This window comes from Balaenoptera physalus (assembly GCF_965194825.1).
Source record: "Balaenoptera physalus genome assembly, chromosome: X".
In the NCBI taxonomy this organism is placed as follows: domain Eukaryota; kingdom Metazoa; phylum Chordata; class Mammalia; order Artiodactyla; family Balaenopteridae; genus Balaenoptera; species Balaenoptera physalus.
This window is the reverse complement of record NC_138903.1, coordinates 44,168,517-44,186,968: the sequence shown is the minus strand read 5'-3', so window position 1 is coordinate 44,186,968 and position 18,452 is coordinate 44,168,517. Positions and strand designations below refer to the sequence as shown.

At 39.4% G+C, this 18,452-nt stretch overlaps 1 protein-coding gene across 3 annotated transcripts in view; it reads right to left on the bottom strand.

Moving 5' to 3' along the window:
• Window positions 1–18,452, bottom strand: part of CLCN5 (chloride voltage-gated channel 5) — a 153,511-nt gene that overhangs the window by 17,536 nt on the left and 117,523 nt on the right. For 2 of the 3 annotated variants that reach the window (XM_082445147.1, XM_082445146.1), the window contains 3 exons: window positions 9,214–9,365; window positions 6,751–6,850; window positions 2,835–3,022 (listed from right to left, as the gene is read on the bottom strand). In XM_082445147.1, the coding sequence (XP_082301273.1) occupies window positions 2,835–3,022; window positions 6,751–6,850; window positions 9,214–9,365 (440 nt within the window). Of the gene's footprint in view, window positions 1–2,834; window positions 3,023–6,750; window positions 6,851–9,213; window positions 9,366–11,504; window positions 17,182–18,452 lie in introns of those variants that run through there. The other variant, XM_082445148.1, reaches the window with a different exon arrangement.

Sequence of the window (18,452 nt, the reverse complement as noted above, 5' to 3'; positions counted from 1 at the left end):
GACTGTCAGCAAAGCAACTGTCAGCCCACTTGCTACTGAAAATGAGGGGCTTTGTTACACCCAGAGGACACTGACAATGCCTTCTAAGGATGGACAAGAACGAAGAAGCAAATTCACTTTCTATATGAGTGCTTTGATAGATTTGTAGTCAAATATATATGATACTATGTCAATTTCATTAAGAGTCTTAACAGCCCTTTAATCAGAATGGCTGAACCTTGACTACATGTTTGAAGTGAAGACTGGCTCCAGAGTTCCATTAAATTCATCCTTGCCTACTACCTACCTTGGTGTCAAATTCTCATAGGAGGTTATAGTATCTAAAATTCTTTTTTTTTTTTAAAGATTTATTGACTGATTGATTGATTGATTGACTGCTATGTTGGGTCTTCGTTTCTGTGCTAGGGCTTTGTCTAATTGCGGCGAGCGGGGGCCACTCTTCATCGCGGTGCGCGGGCCTCTCACTATCGCTGCCTCTCTTGTTGCGGAGCACAGGCTCCAGACGCGCAGGCTCAGTAGCTGTGGCTCACGGGCCTAGTCGCTCCGCAGCATGTGGGATCTTCCCAGACCAGGGCTCGAACCCGTGTCCCCTGCATTAGCAGGCAGATTCTCAACCACTGCGCCACCAGGGAAGCCCAGTATCTAAAATTCTTGGGTGTTTTTCTTAAAATAGCAATGACATTCTGTAGAGACGACCACATCTTTGAGAGAATTTTGCCACTGTCGTAGCAAAGGTGTAGTTGCTGAGTGGCAAACAAAATCAGTGAGATGCCAGATATCCCAAAGAATAAAACAGCAACAGCTATTTTTAAAAATGGAGAGAATATACTTATGAGACTATTCCCCTATTATAATGAAATCTGCCAGAAATCTAATTTGACCACTAGCAAGCATTCACCAACATTAAAGGGCTTGCAAAATAGCTATGCCTTACAAAAAAAGATATTTTGAATACTACCAGATGATGCTTACTCATAGAAACATTTGAAGTTGAAACTCACTCAAATTACATGAAACACAAAACTCAAGGGACTTTCGACTTTTTAAAACCAAAAAAACTATAAAAATAATTCATTGACCTAGACAAGGAGAACCAAAATGCTCAGGTTTTTTCTGAGTTATAGTTTTGACACAGGTTTCCCATTATTTTAGTCCCTCAGAGGAACAAATAATTGCTCTCTCTTGGCCTTTAGAATGTAGCTAGGGAGGAAGAATACTCTAGAAGTAGGAGACAAAGAGGAAAAGGGAGGGAAAGGGGAAGTAGCTGAAACTGACTAGAGGCAGAGACCAGGAGGTCAAGTTCTTGGCAGGAGAACTCTTCTTAAAACCTAGAAGACTCTTTCCCCAGGCAAGAATTTCATTCATTAAAAGGAGGGCCAGAGAAAGTTGTCACTTGTGTAAATCTCCAGCTCCAGGTTGAAAGTTATGGTTGGAACACTTAAACACATGCACACATGCACACAGCTCTCAAGGAGTAGCATGGGGGAGCCTTGTTGTGATGGAACAGTAGTTCTACATCTTGATTGTGGTGGTGGCTACACAAATCTACACATGTGCTAAAACTGTGGAGAACTACACACACACACACACACACACACAGACTCACCCTAAATCCGGAGCTTCTCAAACTTTTCTACCCAAGTACATACTCCTAATCTAGGAGAGAGGATAGGGGGTGGGGTACCCAGAGCAGAGCTGAAATAGATATTCTGTTTTATCTTAAACATAGGACTTTTGCATTCCTTTTTAATGATTGTTTACATTTAATTTTTGAAAACATTTTCTTCCAAATACTGATCAGGAAAAACTGATATTCTGGGAAAGCACATAGCATGTATCCTGAGGTTTCACATACCCTCTGGTACGCTGACCTAACCCCAGTCTGAGAAGCACAGACTTAAACCCTCTCACACGTGTAGTATGTAGCTAACCCAAGCCAATATGCACAGTCAGATATATGTACATAAACACTCTTATTTCTGACTTTATTATTTTCTTACCCTTCTTTTACCTTCACTGAGTCTGTGGGGGTGTGTGCCATTTCAAATTGTTTGTGGACCAAAGTAGGTATGAAAATAAATTTTAAAAGTACAAACAAACATCCTAGTCTTGTCCCCCTCACTTTACCAACAGAGTAGATGAGGAGTGAGCTGCGATAGTACCTGTTTTAGTTGGTGGAAGCCAGAGTGGAATTGGTAGTTGAGAGTTGTTTTGTGTGCTTTCGTGTTTAGTAGGAGAGATCTAACATACAAACCAAATGGTAAGAGAAAGGTAAGGAACCAAAAAACAAAGTTACTTTTACATCCAAAAAGATATGCTAAAAGACAATGACAAATGAAAATTTTAATTTAATCTCAAAATGTATGGGCAATTTTATTCCTGAGTTTCTGTTATTTTGCTATGGAATGTATCATAATTTTTTTAATGTTCTAATGCAATGCTCAGGGAAAAATCGCTTAAACACATTTTTAACCCATTCCATCCTTTGTTAGAAATTATAGCTTACCTGTTGGCTGACTCTGACATTTCTACGGAAATAACTAGAGAAAGATTCAGTCACACGGTGTACTAACAACTAAGAAGAAACATCAGGCTTGTTTAAAACAAGAAAAACGTTTTAAGTTGTTGTGTAAGCATCAAACAACTCCACATGTCAGAAGAGATAGAAATAGGGCTGCACTTAAACCACAGAGAAAGGCAGCTGGCACTGGTTCCCCTTTTCACGAAAAGGAAAACAAAGGAAGATTCTACAATTGCCACGAGGACAGTATAAGAAATGAAGTAAATGTAAGAGTAATTAAATCAGTGGTTCAGAAATCTTCACTAGGTGTTACCTCATTCGTGCTGATGATCAGCTGGGACCAGCTATTCCACTCTGGGCATTTGTCTCTGTCTTCAAAGGTGACGTGCTGGGAGTTCCAGCAACAGTGTTCATGGTTAAACCAGATTCCCCCTGTGCATATACCTTCTTTTAAGTCTGTCATCCAGTGAGCAGAGATGTCTATCAAGCCAGCTAGGGAACCTGATTTGAGGGGAGGGAAGGAAAGGCCACAGTTGTCAGAGAAAATAAGGGAAAAGGAATCAAAATAATGGACAAGTATATACTTTCTCATTCCATCTGCAACCTCCTTCTGATTGTCTGTCTGCTTGCTTTTCACCTTTTATCTCTAATGGATTTTACCTGTTATTAAATGCCTGTTCAAGAGGGGAGAAAACAACAACAACAACATTGTCTGCATTAAACACTGTTGTGTGCAGGATCTCTACTGTATATGGGAAACTTAGAGGAGAGCAAAGTGGTTGGGTGGGAGCAAGGGGCGAGTGGATTTGACTTTAGCTGCTTCCCCTGGCAAATACTGATCCATAAAGACAGTGAAGTCTCTTGAAGTTTATTTTATTCTCACTTTATACATAAAACTGAGAAAATGTGAATTGCCCATGTTGAAGAATATTATATGATATTTATTTGGGGTGGCTTGCCAAGGGCAGTTGATGAAGACCATGAGGAGAAGGGCTCAGTCTCCATACCGATTTGGCTCCAGCAGCGAGGGAATTTGAGCGGTGGCAGGAAGGCATTCTAGGCTAAGGGAACTGAAGTTATAAAAGCACAAACTGTGATGTACATGCAAGATTAGATGAAGCTGTAGGTAGGCTGAAGCCTCCTGAGCCTAGGATGTCAACATTCTGAAGCTTTCTTAGTGAGAAGGAGCAAATAATATTTTATACAGAACGTTCCTCAAAGAAAATTATGAGAAAATGAATGGGGACTAATGCACTACAGCTAATAGACTGATAGGGTTAAGATAGTTGTAGTACTTTCAATTCTGGCCTTCTCATCATTTCTGCTGTCCAGATGAAGAAACGCTGGCATAAAGAAATTAAATGGTCTAGAATCGTGCTTTAGGGAAATAGCAAAGACATCATAAAATTCACAGCCCCTGAATTCCCAGACTGTTCCTGCATTCTGACACACTGCTTCTATTGCTGCTCTCCAATGCTTAAAAACAAAACACCCTGTGTGTATGAGGGAAAGAAAAATATTCACTGACCACCTAGTGACAAGACATACATTAAAAAGTTGAGGATATCACGCCTACGTTCCAACAGGCTGGAGGCCATGTCATGTGTGTGTTTTGGTAGGTGCTAAGTGTTAACACACTCTCTTAGTTATTTACATATTTGAATAACCTAGTCAAATCTAACAAATTGTTTGACACCTACTCTTGGCCACTCCAGTTCCCCCCGTCTCTTCCTTCTAACTCCTATTGCACTTACTGCCTGGATTCAGAAAACTAACACGATGTTAAAGAGTTTGGCTAATTCTCTGGTTGTTTCACGTGCGCATGTCTTATTCTACCTAACACTGGTACCCTCCATCCTATCTTCCCAGCTACGTCTCCTTCTCCTTCTTTTCCCAATTGGCTCTTTCTTCCCTGGTTACAAATATTAGCAGGTTTCCCCTACCCTAAAGAATGAAATGCTTCCCCTTGTTCATGCTACCATTTCAAGCTTCTGTCCCTTCTCTCCTTCCAGTGACTACCCAGTATCCCCAAAACTTCTACAATGGTTGCCTTCCCTTGAAATCTGGCTCCTGGGTACTCCCTGGTGGTCCAGTGGTTAGGACCCGGCGCTTTCACTGCAGGGGCCTGGGTTCGATCCCTGGTAGGGGAACTAAGATTCTGTAAGCCGCGTGGTGCAGCCAAGAAAAAAAAAAAAAAAGAAATCTGGCTCCTAATATTTATCTGAGATGCTTTTTCAAGGTCACTGGTATCCTCCTAACTGCTAAACTACATAACCTTTTCTCAGCCCCCTTCCTTCTCGTCAGCTTCTGTGCAATACTTGACATTACGGACCACTCAGTCTATTACGAGCCAGCTCTAAATTGTCCAGACCACGTCTCTCTTCTGTGCGAGCCAGAAAAGGGACAGCATTAACACCCTAGACCATAGGTTGGCAAACTATGGCCCGAGGGTCAAATCTGCCTCTGTGTTTTTAAATAGAGTTTTTCTTGGTCACATTCCAGCTCGTTTATTTTCCTACTTTCTATGGCTACGTTCTTGCTATATAGACCATTTGGCCCACAAATCCTAAAATATTTACTATCTGGCCCTTTACAGAAAAGGCTTGCTGACCCCTGGCCCAGATAATCTTTGAAAACTCTGCTATGGATGAACCATTTCTCATTTGCCGCGATCATTTTATACTCCATGGCTCATGAATTATCTCTAAGTAACAGCAGCATTGTGAACAACTGGGCACTGTGTTGAGTGCTGTATCGCTGTATTTCATTCAATTCTCGCAACAAACTTGTAATATAGGTACTCTGATTATCCCCATTTTATAAGTCAGTAAACTAAAGCTTCCAAGGGTTAAGAAACTTGCCTGAAGTCACAAAACTAGCAAGTGGTGGGGCTGGGATTCAAATCCAGGTAGCCATAAACTCGAGCCTGTGCTATTAACTACCATTCCATCCCAACCGCCATCCAATTTCCCACCTTTTATTTTAGCTCAATATTCTAAATCTTCCTAGGCCCATCTTCTAATGCCACAAGGATATAAGTCTCAGCATCTCTGCCTGGTATTCTTGGCTATCTGCTTCCCCCATGGGAGGGGAAGTCTGCTTGGGAACCTGTTTTAAAGCTGTATTGCATAGCAAGTGTACTATTCCTGGTTAAGATTATATATATATATATATATATTTTTTTTTTTTAAAAAAGATCTAAGGGTCTGGCTTTTTAAAATTTATTTATTTATTTTTATTTATTTATTTTTGGCTGTGTTGGGTGTTCGTTTCTGTGCGAGGGCTTTCTCTAGTTGTGGCAAGCGGGGGCCACTCTTCATCGCGGTGCACGGGCCTCTCACTATCGCGGCCTCTCTTGTTGCGGAGCACAGGCTCCAGACGCACAGGCTCAGTATTTGTGGCTCACGGGCCTAGCTGCTCCGTGGCATGTGGGATCTTCCCAGACCGGGGCTCGAACCCGTGTTCCCTGCATTAGCAGGCAGATTCTCAACCACTGCGCCACCAGGGAAGCCCAAGATTATATATTATTTGGAGTGGCTTAGGAGGTTGATGGAGAAGATAGGAAAAGGTGGTACCATCCCAGTCCTCGGCCACCATGAAAGAGTAAGAATTTAGGCCCCTTAAGGGTATGAGCCATATCTTACATGATTTTCTTTACTCCCAAATGAGAGAGTAGATATTTAAGAAATAGCTACAAAAATCTCTCAGGAAGTCCTCTTCTACATGTTCTTTCCTAAACCCCATGCTTACTAATATGTTAAGAAAAAAAAAAAGGGAATTCCCTGGCTGTCCAGTGGTTAGAACTCAGCGCTTTCACTGCTAGGGCACGGGTTCAATCCCTGGTCGGGGATCAGATCCTGCAAGCCACGAGGCACGGCAAAAAAACAAAAACAAAAAACAAAAAAAACCCTGTCTCTAATAGAAAGGTTCTTCCTCAAGACAAGCACCAAAAGGCAGTACTAACAGCACCTTAAAATGGATACAATATTTTATAGCATACAAATGCACTTAAATGCATTTCCTCATTTAACCTCATTTGTTTAAGGAAGGAGATGAGGTATTAGTACCTCTTTATAGACGGGGACATCAAGCTTCCCAAAGGTCCACGAGCAATTCCGTTCATGTAGAAAAACAGTAAAGCACAGCATTCAATTCAGTCCATGACTTGGGAGAGGGGCACACCACAATTTTAGGAGATTTGTTTAGAAAGCTAACATGGTTTACCATACCTGATAAAAGCCCAATAAGTAGCATCAACAACCAGCCAGAGAAAGCATCGCTCACACTGTGAATTAAGGCCCATGTTGACTCCTTGCTTTTATTGGTAATCTAGGGAGAAATGAGAAAACGTTGATACATTCTACACACACTCTTGCTTTTTTACCTCAAAACGTGCAATAAAGAAACATAAAGACAAACCTATTCATTGGAATAGAGTCCAATTTAGAGTTACTACTCAAATCTTTGGCTGAACCAACGCCACTGCGAACTTTGAGCTTTATTGAACCCTGTCTTACTGAACCCCACCTTCATCTCCAGTATTGCAATGCCTGCAAGTACCTTCTTCAGGACTTCCCTATTAGCTGCTAAATTCTTATAACATCAGTCTGTTTTGCTTATTGCAGTGGTCTCTTTCTAGCCTGCACATCAGATAGTCCAAAGATGGTCTCTTGACTCACAGCAAATAGTTTGATTGTTTTTCAAAGAATAAACCAACATGGGCTTATTTGAAGGGCTAAAAGTACAATTTGTGGCTTTCTACCTGGGGCTGTGCTTCAGGTCAGGCAAATTCCAAGACCTGATACCACAAACCTCTTACTGTACAGTGATCACAGATGCTAAATGGTATCAGGGATGATCTCTTCCATTTTCAAAAACCTGCTGGGAATATCTGCAGCTTTCAAGAGGTGCAGAAACTTTTACCTTTTAGGTCCTAGCCTTGTCAATTTAAGCCTTCAGTGCCCACACTTCAAAACCAAGCATTCTAACAGCTTTGTCATTAGTACTTCCCCCTTCTCTGTACCTCTATTTCTTATCTTTGAAACTGTAAGTTAGCTACCCCATCTTGATCTGCAGCAACATCACAAGTAATAAATTATTATAAAATTTTAAAAGCAGTTTAAAATTACATTTTGACTTATGACTTTAAGTTTCCAATTTAAGTGCTGAAAGTAGATGAGGTGACACTTTTCCCTATGACAGTGTTTCCATTCAGATGATGAACAGTTAATGCTAAAAAAAAGGTCACTTTTGAACATTTGATAAACACATTTTAATTGATTTTGAATTATTATTAGCTGATATAATGTGTCTCAGATGCAACCATTTTGATATAATGGGAAATGTGCCCTTGTCATACCACAGGTGGCTTTCACAATCTAACATGTTGAATAAGCAAATGGTGACAAACTGAACTCTGAATACAGATAGCAAAAATTCTAAAGCTGTAAGATTCTATATTTTAAAGGCTGCCTGATGAATTGATATAACAGAAAGAATATGTGTGTATGTTCCCAAATAGCAGGAATCTTATAAAAAACAGAATGTTTTATAGAGATCACCTTTTTGAGTTAGGAGAAGAAAACTCTATGGGATTATGACAAATCCAAGGACTACAGAGAAATTTCTCAAAACCTGTACCTGGGACAACCTGACTCCTGGGTTTAGGTGGTCTTGAGAAAGCCAGTCAGGAGCTGGGAAAGGAATGAAAAGTGATCTGAACCTGACAGCTCAGGAGATTCACTCAGGTCTGAGAGGAGGAAGTCATGAATTCAGGAGAGAATGGAGTCAACTTAAAAATCGAATTTTAAATTTGGAATCAAAGCAGAAATAGTAAGAAAGAAAAAATAATCATACTTACTGTTGGCTGAAGAAATGTTCCCTACTGAATCAGGATGACTGGGGCTGGGGCCCTACCTTTTGAATAAGCTCTCTATGTGCTCCTGACACAAACTAGAAATTGTGATTCCCTGATTTAAATGATACACAGCAATAAGTTAAAGGCAAATGACCTTGGCGGACTGCTCTGAGAAGTTTTCACAGTACTTTGAAAAGAGAAAAGTAGGGAGATTCTCTTGTCATATTCAAAACAAACTGGGCCATAGCTATAAGTACCATCTATCACCTATCATATTAATGTCGTTGATTTGAATTTGATTGGTCTTGTGGTTTTGTGTGAGTTGAATGCATAAATTTGCTTTGGTTTTATGGTTGTACAAGAGCTATAATCACGGGTTTACCCTGTAAGCTTCAGTAAACACTACAGCTCTGAGATTTTTTTTCTTTTATTCCTTTAAAAAGAGCCCATTTACTTTTCTTAGGTGTAAAAATCCTGCTTCAAGGGAAAACCATAAAAGAGAGATGAGATGGGGAAGGAAGATCTTTGAAATTTAATTTGGTTCCTCCCACCAACTTTGTTTTCACCCCTCTGCACAGGCATTTATACCCAAGGATCCTTTTCAACCACTTACTATCGGGAGAGAAATCATCATTAAATGTAAATTCTTTTCAAAATCATATACAAGATACCTTAAAAATAAAAATATATTAAAAATAAAACCCTACATGTCCAACAGAAAACAGATTCAGCCACATCCAGGGTTGAGGGAAAGAATACATATAAAGAATCTATATCTTCAACTTCTTCTCCTGATGTTTCCTAACACTCACTCACAAAGCATCTTTCGTCTTACCTCTCGGTGCCTATCCCGGTCTCGAGACTTCTCTCTCACCCAATCAATTGTATTGAAATCATCATAGGTCCCCACGCCAGGGATTGGCTCCTCCAAGAAGTCCATCATCCTATTTGAAGAACCTATTCCTCCACCATTGTATGACTTGTCCTCTGGATTGAATAGAAAACAGACATTAGTACTTCAGACACTCTGGACATTTTTAATACCTCTTTTCTGAGCACCAAGAGGTGAGCCCTTAAACTATCAGATGACTACTGTTAGGGTGTGCTGATAAAGCAGAATAATCACCTGGTAGGAACATCCATCACATTCAGAAGTTTCTGTGGCTTAGGCACAAAACGATGAGCATCTCGAGGCAGTGTGAATGGAAAGGGACGTATGAGAGCCACAGTACAAAGGGAGAATTGACAGGGGTTGAAGTTCAGTGGGAAAGGATTTGTGAAACAGAAAACAGGAGCTTGGAGCAGCTTAGGTATTTCAGTTTCTGTTCTAGGATGAAGACAAAAGGGTCAAAGGTCTTTGCAGACAAATCAAGTCAGAAACCATTTTACATTTATAAGGCAGTAATTCCATCCTCAGAGGTGGCTTTTGCCTGAGTGGGGACTCCAAAGAAAGCATGTAGGTCTCTTCTAGAGTTAAGCTGGCTGGAATGTACATATTTCCCTTCCATAGATATAAGACTTTGACTCCTGATGCCATGGGTTTGTGGAAACTTTTGCTGAGTATGCCAGGACAGTCTAAGATTTCCAAGTAGAGATTTAAAGCAAAGTGCATGGCTCAGAGATGACATGTCCCTCCCTGATCCTTCAACTGGAAGAAACATATCCTTTTGGCCAACAATCACAGTCCTTCACCTGCTTTGTTTTTAGCACTTCTACTACAATTACTTAAGCAAATGCTTTACCTTCTTTTCTAGACTATAAGCTCTTTGAGGGTAGCCCTATTATCTGATTTACCATTGCCTTCTCCAGTGTCTAGCACATAGCCACGACCCAAAAGTATCAGCTGAACGCAAATTTGTTTGATGAACAGTTGGGATGAGGGAGGAGTATTCAAACTCAGAAGTTGCACTTACACAAGGTTCCTTAGTATTGCTTAACAAACTTCTTCAAAATATTTCCACAATCCTCTGGTGGAACAAGATTTCACTATTAAACACAAAATGTAAAACCGTGTTCAGGAATGCATGCAAATGCACAATGAGGAAAAATGCAGAGTAATGCCATCAATGAACTCAACCAGCCACAGCTCACATTGGCAGCATCAACCTTGGCAGGCACAAAGTTCTATCGAGACTGTTTGGTGATGAATCCCTCTGCGGAGAAGGCCAAAGTGGGCCTGAGCTGACCCCCTCTTCCCCCATCCACACCCCCACCTTCACTCTAAACTCCTAATAGACAACTTGAGCACCCTCAAAGGATAAGTTTGAATTAACACCCAAGTTGCACCTGGTTTACAAAGTCTAAGTCTCCTGAATACCTAGTTCAGCGTACCTTTCACAAGCAACACACACATATGAAAGGAAAAGCTCTGCAGAATCCAAATCATAGTAAGGGTGGGGGTGGGGTGGGGGTGGAGTGGAGGAGATGAACAAGTTAATCTTAAAACCCCTAACCAAAGTCCTTTCCATATCTTCAAGCATACCTGGCCGTGAAATGGTTGGCTGCTGAATCACCAGCCCAGCATTTCCTATCATGTCAGTGGCATACTGATAAAGATTAATGCTGGTGTGTGGTTTGAGAGCTTGGAGGGAAACAGCCAGCCGGGAAATGAGGGCAGAAAGAGACTAAAGTATGTGGGGCAGGGGGGAACCAAGCTGTTTCAATTCTCAAGACAAATGCTGACATGAACACAGGACACCAACCAACCAGAAACTGACTTTTTAAAGCAGGCTAATGCTTCAATTGAATCTGGTCTGGTTTAAGTGTGCTCCTTTCAGGAGAAATTTTCAAAGGATTTTGTGAAACTGATTTTTAAAAGCACCCAATAGTTACCTAACGTTACACTATATATCAAATGAGGCCCCCAGCTCGAAGAATAGTAAGACGAAATGAAGATCTGCAACAAGCTTCCTAGCAGGAAAGAAAAAATCCTATTACATCACTAGGTAACATGAGCACTGCATCACCCTTCTTTGTAGATAGTCTCCTATTATAAATGCAAATTGTCAGGCAGCTCTAAAAGGGCAGGCAGTGATTAGAATCCGACAACAGACTGCTTGTGATTCTCCAGATCCCCTTCTCCCTGGGGTCACGCTTCGGTCCTTGGCCAGGCTCAAGTCTGCTTACCTTCAATCACAGCTTTCTTTTTTTCTGCCTCAAGGAAGAAATAACCTTGGCAGCCCGCATTTGCTCATTTAGGTTGAGGAGCTTTTACAGAAGGAGCCCCGGTCTGAACTGCTTTAGAAGGGCACTTGCTGCATTCTCTGCCTTTCACAGGAACAAACGCCACCTAAAGAACCACCAGTGTTCCCTGGCGGTCAGAATGTGATGTCACTGCTGGAATCACGTGACCAGACCCTTGGACCAGCCTTGGAGAAAGGAAGATTTTTAACCGAGCACAGAAGCCTTAAAGATGTAGTCTCATCTAAACAAATGTCATCAAACTTGGGGCAGTCAGGTCAGTTCAGAAAACTGGGATCCAGAAAGTTTTAGTTTTCAGACCTCATTTAGCAGAAAATCTATGAAGGCAAAGTAGAAATATCGGAAAGCATTTAGAGTTACAGGGACCCTAAGTTTAAAAAAAAAAAAAAACGAGGCAGGGGAGACAGGCAAATATAGAAAGGCTTTTTAAAACAAGGCACTGGATACCAATAACACAGATAAAATCTCACAAACGTAAGGAGCTAAATAAGTGAAATGAGTGACAGATGCCGGACACAAGAGAGCACATAACGAACGTGATTCTATTCATGTAAGTTCAAAGTCAGCCAAACCTAAAGTATATCGTTTTAGGACACAAATGTAAGTGACTACATTACAAAGAGAAGCAAGAAAATGACAGAAGTAAAGACAATAAAGCCAGAAGTAAAACCAGAGGAGAGAGGGGGTCGCCATCTCGATGGAGCACATGGTGAGGGTGGGGCTTCTGGAAGGCTGGCAATTTTTCTTAATCTGGGCAGGGGTTACCTGAGAATTCACATTATAATTATTCTTTAAACTGTACACACACGTTTTATGTCTTTCTATGCACACATCATAGAGAAAATTATGAAAAACTGAACCACATATGAACTTACTATACAAAGTCAGTTCTTTAATACCACCTAGTAACTTTGAAAACTCAGAAAGCAGTCAAGAAAATAAGGTGTGTTAGTGGTAGTGCTCTACCTAGAAAGCAACATCAAGTCCGATCTCATTAATCCAACCTGAGTAAAAGTAGCTATTTCATGAAAATTAATTCACTACTACAGTTGCATTGTTTCAAAGGCTTTCCCTTCTCTTGTCTTATTCCAAAGGCTATTTTTAAGCAGGTTTTAATAAATTGTGCAGTAAGGCCAGTCCAGTAAAGAAGAATGAAATTGCCATCTCTCACTATACCTACCACTGCTGTAAGATATATGGGAAAGTTGTTAAGAGAGTAAATCCTAAGAGTTCTCATCACAAGAAGAAAACTTTTTCCTTTTTTCTTTTCTTCTTTCTTTTCCTTTTATTGTATCTATATGAGAAGATGGATGTTAGCTGAACCTACTGTGGTAATCATTTCACAATATATGTAAATCAAAGCATCCTGCTGTATGCCTTAAACTTATACAGTGATGTATGTCAATTATTTCTCAATAGAACTGGAAACAAGAAAAGAAAAAAACTGCCGTCTCCAAACTCCCTACGTGAATCCACAGGACAGCCACTGTTGAACATTAATCTAGTCAGTGTGCTCCAATAATCAGACCTGAATGTAGGGCTTTAAAATGTTGTGATTACTCTAATCAGTTCTTAAGGCCCAATTCATCCTGAAACGTCAGTACAACAAAACCTTAGGAAATGTGAGGCGTTTCATGGAACCTGTATGCTTTTGGTCCGTCCATCACTATGATGACATCTCAGTCTCTTGATGAACTAACCTAGCACTAATGAGAAGTAAAATGAAGTGGCAATGGAGAGTATTGTGGCAAAGAACTAAAAAGCTTAAAAAGCAAAACCTATGGCCCAAGTGTGACTGTCTTATACAATTACACTTTTAGAAAAGTATGTATATCTTACTTAGAGAGGATGACGGGGCCAACCTCACAAGCCTCCTTCAAAGTTATTCTTTACTCAATAGGATTCTGCCTATAGTATCTGAAGACCACTACAGAATTAACTTACTTTAATAAGATTTACATTATCTTTTTAGATTATTTTATACTTTAAGATACTATCTTTTTTGGTACTTAAAAAGTGTGTAGTTCTTCAATGTACAGTGATTGGATTGCATAACCACTACCATGTCAATAACTTTTGATGAAAGTTCATGTGTTTTTCAAATACTCCATCAGTGCTTCTAGGGGAGGAACTTTTTTATTCCATGTAAATTTACCTCTTTTGAAAACTAGAGGGCTGATAGCCATGACACAGTCCTCATACTAAAATGAGATTTAATTACAATTCAGATTAAGAAATGAGGCACTGGACTTGTAGCAACGTGGGTGGACCTAGAGATTATCATACTAAGTGAAGTAACTCAGAGAAAGACAAATAGCATATGATATCACTTATATGTGGAATCTAAAAAATGATACAAATGAATTTATTTACAAAATTAAAACAGACCCACAGACATAGAAAACAAACGTATGGTTACTAAAGGGGAAGGAGAGGGGGATAAATTAGGAGTTTGGGATTAGCAGATACATATTACTATATATAAAATAGATAACCAACACGGACCTACTGTGTAGCACAGGGAACTATACTCAATATTTTGTAATAACCTATAAGGGAAAAGAATCTGAAAAGAAATACACACACACACACACACACACACACATATATATATACACACACACACTAAAATTACAATGAGAATTGTTGTATTCAATTTTTTGGCTGTAATTTATGCAATTGCTTTTTGTGATTTTTTTAGAAAAGGAGGCACCTGTGTTACTTCATTACTGTAAAATTTTCTTAACCAAAATTTGGTGAATTTTAGTAGTCAGTCTACCTCACTTTTTGCTTATGATTCTAAATTGTTTTAAGTTGTGTTTACAGTATGTTCTTGTCCTTTAACTTGGTGAATGTAGTAAATTTCTCTCCCATCCCCCCCAAAATATATATGAATCACTTTGCTGTACACCAGAAACTAACACAACATTGTAAATCAACTATAATTTTAAAAAAAAAAGAAATGAGGCACTGGTATTCAGAACTTGACATTATATTTCTTTTACTCTTTTCTACCCCTCTATTCCCTTCTCTGCCAAATTTGTAATCTCTAGCACATGTTTCTTTATACAGACTGCCAGGTCAACATATTATTATGGAAATAAGAGAAAGAAATGCTTAGCAATTTTTAATGCATCCTATGATAAAACCGCAATGATAAAGTTAATATTTGGGGACAAACAGAGTTATCTTTGTGGAACACAGATCTGATCAGATCATTTTCTGTTTCTAACACGTTAGTGGCTCGTACAACAATGTTTTTAAAACTTTCAACATAGGAAGACCACTTAATGAGCATTTGGCACAAGTGTGGACTAGGAATTATAAGATATTCATTGTAATTTTCAGAATTGGAAAAAAATATTTTATTTTTTTAAATAAGTAAAGTTTTAAAAAAGAGAGCAGTGTTGTTTTAAAAAAAAAGATTTTGAAATATTTTTCCAACCACTTTGGAAAAAATATTTTTAAATGTATAATAAGGATGATGACAACGATACTACTAATTTTTTAAGGTTTTACCAATGAGAGGGATGAAACTGTTTGCACTCTTTCACAGAGGTATCTATAGCTGACTTGATGACAAACAGCTTAAGCTGTGGGTCTTATTCCACATCCAATTGGTTTCTTTTCTTAGCATTTTTATTACTTAGTAGAAAGAAATATTAACGCCATAAAACTAAGTTGTCAAGAATGGCAGTAGAGATTAGTCCATTCAGGACCAACTACTGAGGTACAAAGAAAGTAGTAAAATGCAAAAGGCTTTTCAAAAAACAGTGTATTAATAGTTAAGCTTCTTTAGATAAACAAGGACCTACTGTATAGCACAGGGAACTACAGTCAATATCTTGTTATAACCTATAATGGAAAAAATCTGAAAAAGAATATATATATATATATATATTATATATATACACACATATATATATATGAATCACTTTGCTGTACAACCTGAAACACTGTAAAACAACTATACTTCAATTTAAAAAATGGTAATTAAAATAAAAGATTTAAGCTTCTGGTGTGTAAATACTCTACCAAGGGAAGAAGAGTAAAATTAAACAACGACCCTAAATATCAGATTGGGGTGCTTATTAGGCAACTCTAGATTCTTGCCTCTATACAAAAAAAAAAAAGTAAAACTTAGGTAAGTTTTGAAGGCATAGTGTGCCCTTCAAAGTAAGTTATATTTAAAATGATTTAATGCTCTAGCAGGAAAATGATTCAGGTTAAAGTACATCTAGTTCTTAAATGATAAAAGTCCCCCGAAAGCTAGTCTGGATTGCTTGAGTCTGGGAAAAAAATGTACAAAAAACAAGTCAGAAAAATAAGTCAACCTTGAAACAGCTTTCCCGGTAAGTTACACTTAGGTCTAAAAACTTAATTAATGGGTTTTTAAAAGCACACTGCTTGAATGAGGAGGCATATAAATGAATGTATTTAGCTCATTTTCCTTTATGGAAACCATTTTCTAATTTTTTTCTAAAAATCACATGATGCTTAAAACTAGAAACCCCCTTAAAATACACGAAAAGAAACTCCAATTTGAGAATAATGTTTATTTCAATCCCTAACCAATATGCCATTAGACATTTCCCTGGGGAACTGAACAGTAACTGATTAAGTGAATTAGTTAAACACTAACAAAGACACAAGGGGAAAGAGGATAGAAGGAAACCTCCTGCACCCTGAAGTACTGCTTTAGTGATAACCACAGCTGCATGAGGGCTCACTTATTGGCAGCAGCCTAAAGAAAGAAATAAGCACTCAAAGAAATGGAGCAGGGCTATTGGTACATATCACAGGACTTGAAAATAGTTCCATTTTTAGAATGTATTTCAGTTTTTACAGGGATATATTGTATTTTTGCTAGGCTAAAAGCACGTATACAAAAAAGTCAACACTCGACCTAGCACACATCAGCAGATATTCATCCTGCAATCTTTTAAACTGTACCTTCATTCAACAGCAAGTACTAAGGGTCTATTATGAGCCACTTCTCACTTCCATACCTGCACCCTTTTCCCTTCTTGTATTGGTTCATCCATTCCAGATCTCCCAATAAGCCATGAACCCTTTCACATTTCATTCACCTCTACGTTTCAGAATACATTACAGTTGAAGCCCCAATAATTAGCCAACATTTTTAGGACCTTTCTATCAACTTGTGCCTCCATTTTGCTTCCCCACTTACCGAAACCCAGTGGCTGAAAAGCAAATGCTTTTTTTTTTCCCCTGGCCACACCGCCCTGCGGCTTACAGGATTGAACCCAGGCCCACAGCAATGAAAGCATGGAGTCGGGACCACTGGACCGCCACGGAATTCCCCAGAAAAGCAAATGTCCTCCTATGTAAGCGCTGGAGAATGTCACAGGACCATGTTATGTTTTAATATACTATCTTAGTTTGGCCCCGGGACACTTTTTCAGGGCGACTATTCCATTGATACGCATCTGTACAGAGCCATACTGGTTGTTAAATAGTGAAATACCTGTGGCTGTAGATAAATAACTACTCTTTCCCAAGGACTCTCCTCCCCCACCACCATCCCCCGGAGGCTCCTGAACTTTCCCATGATGCAGCAGCTGGAACACCAGGAGGCTCCAGAACAGTACCCGGAGCTATATCTGACATCCAATCTGACGGGTCAGTGCCTGTGTTGTTTTGACTGTCACCCTGCACCCATTTCATTTAAGGACTGACTGCTTGGTTCCTGCTCACAGCACGTTAAAATGTGAAGCTGTCTAAGAGGCAGGAAGGACAACAAAGAGGAAACTCTCTATCCCAGCTCTGCTGAGCTAGACAATAAGAGAGGTGGTGAGAGAGGTGGGTAACGGAACTGCAAAAACAATAATAAATCTATGATATGTACTATTAAAATGAAGTTTGAGGGCCATGAGAAGTATATAGGAAGGTGGGGCATGGGAGAAAGGGATAGGGAAAAGGCTTTCGAGATAAGCGTGCATCTGGATTCTTATACCACCTTCAGACTCCTTGGTTCCCACTGGATACAGCTCTGCCCCCACTGGGCTGTAGACATTTGCTTGACAGTGTACCTTTTATGCCTTCTATTCCCAGCATCTGCTCTAATGTGGAAGTTCCCCACCCAAATCACTTTCATTACCAGTGGAGCCAGGGTGCTAACTGCCAGAGTTACCAGTGTTAAGAAAAATAGCTTGAGGAGTATGGCTTGGTATCTGCAGACCCCCACTGTACAAAATCAATGTAGAAATAGAAGTAGAGGGGATAGGTTTGACAATGTTGCTGAGAGGGTTGTCCATATAAAGAAAATAGCCCTCTGCTCCGTTACTTGCTCTTCATTCCTTCCTTCTCAAATTTATACATAAAAGGGACTGACAAGAAGACTGGTAAATGTAATGGGTAGGGAGACCCTGCTCTAAAATGCACATTCCATACCAGAGTATTGAGAAACCCTTTGGCTAGCACGATCCTGTGTAACTACTTGTGCTTATTATTTTAGAAGCAGCATTTCTCCAGTTCTTCTATATTGAGTCTGCATTGGTTTCTCTCTATTAATCTCCAAAAGGAAGTTGGGGACAAAAGATTAGCAACTATTCTTTGGCAGGGAAAAAACTTCAAGAGAGGAAATACCAAGTAGGAGATTCTTCTTGGATTCATGGGAATAGTGTGACGTCATGAACAACAACAACAAAAAACAACAGTTACACACACACACACACACACACATATAATCTAGGAATTGCTCTTAAGGAAACACTTGTACCTGTGCACACCAATGTATGTATGCTATTCACTGCAGCACTGGAAACAATGAAAGAGTCCAGTAATGGGGGAATAGCATAAGGAAAGAAGTAGACTGATGTGTACTAAAATAGAAAAATCTCCCAAACTTAC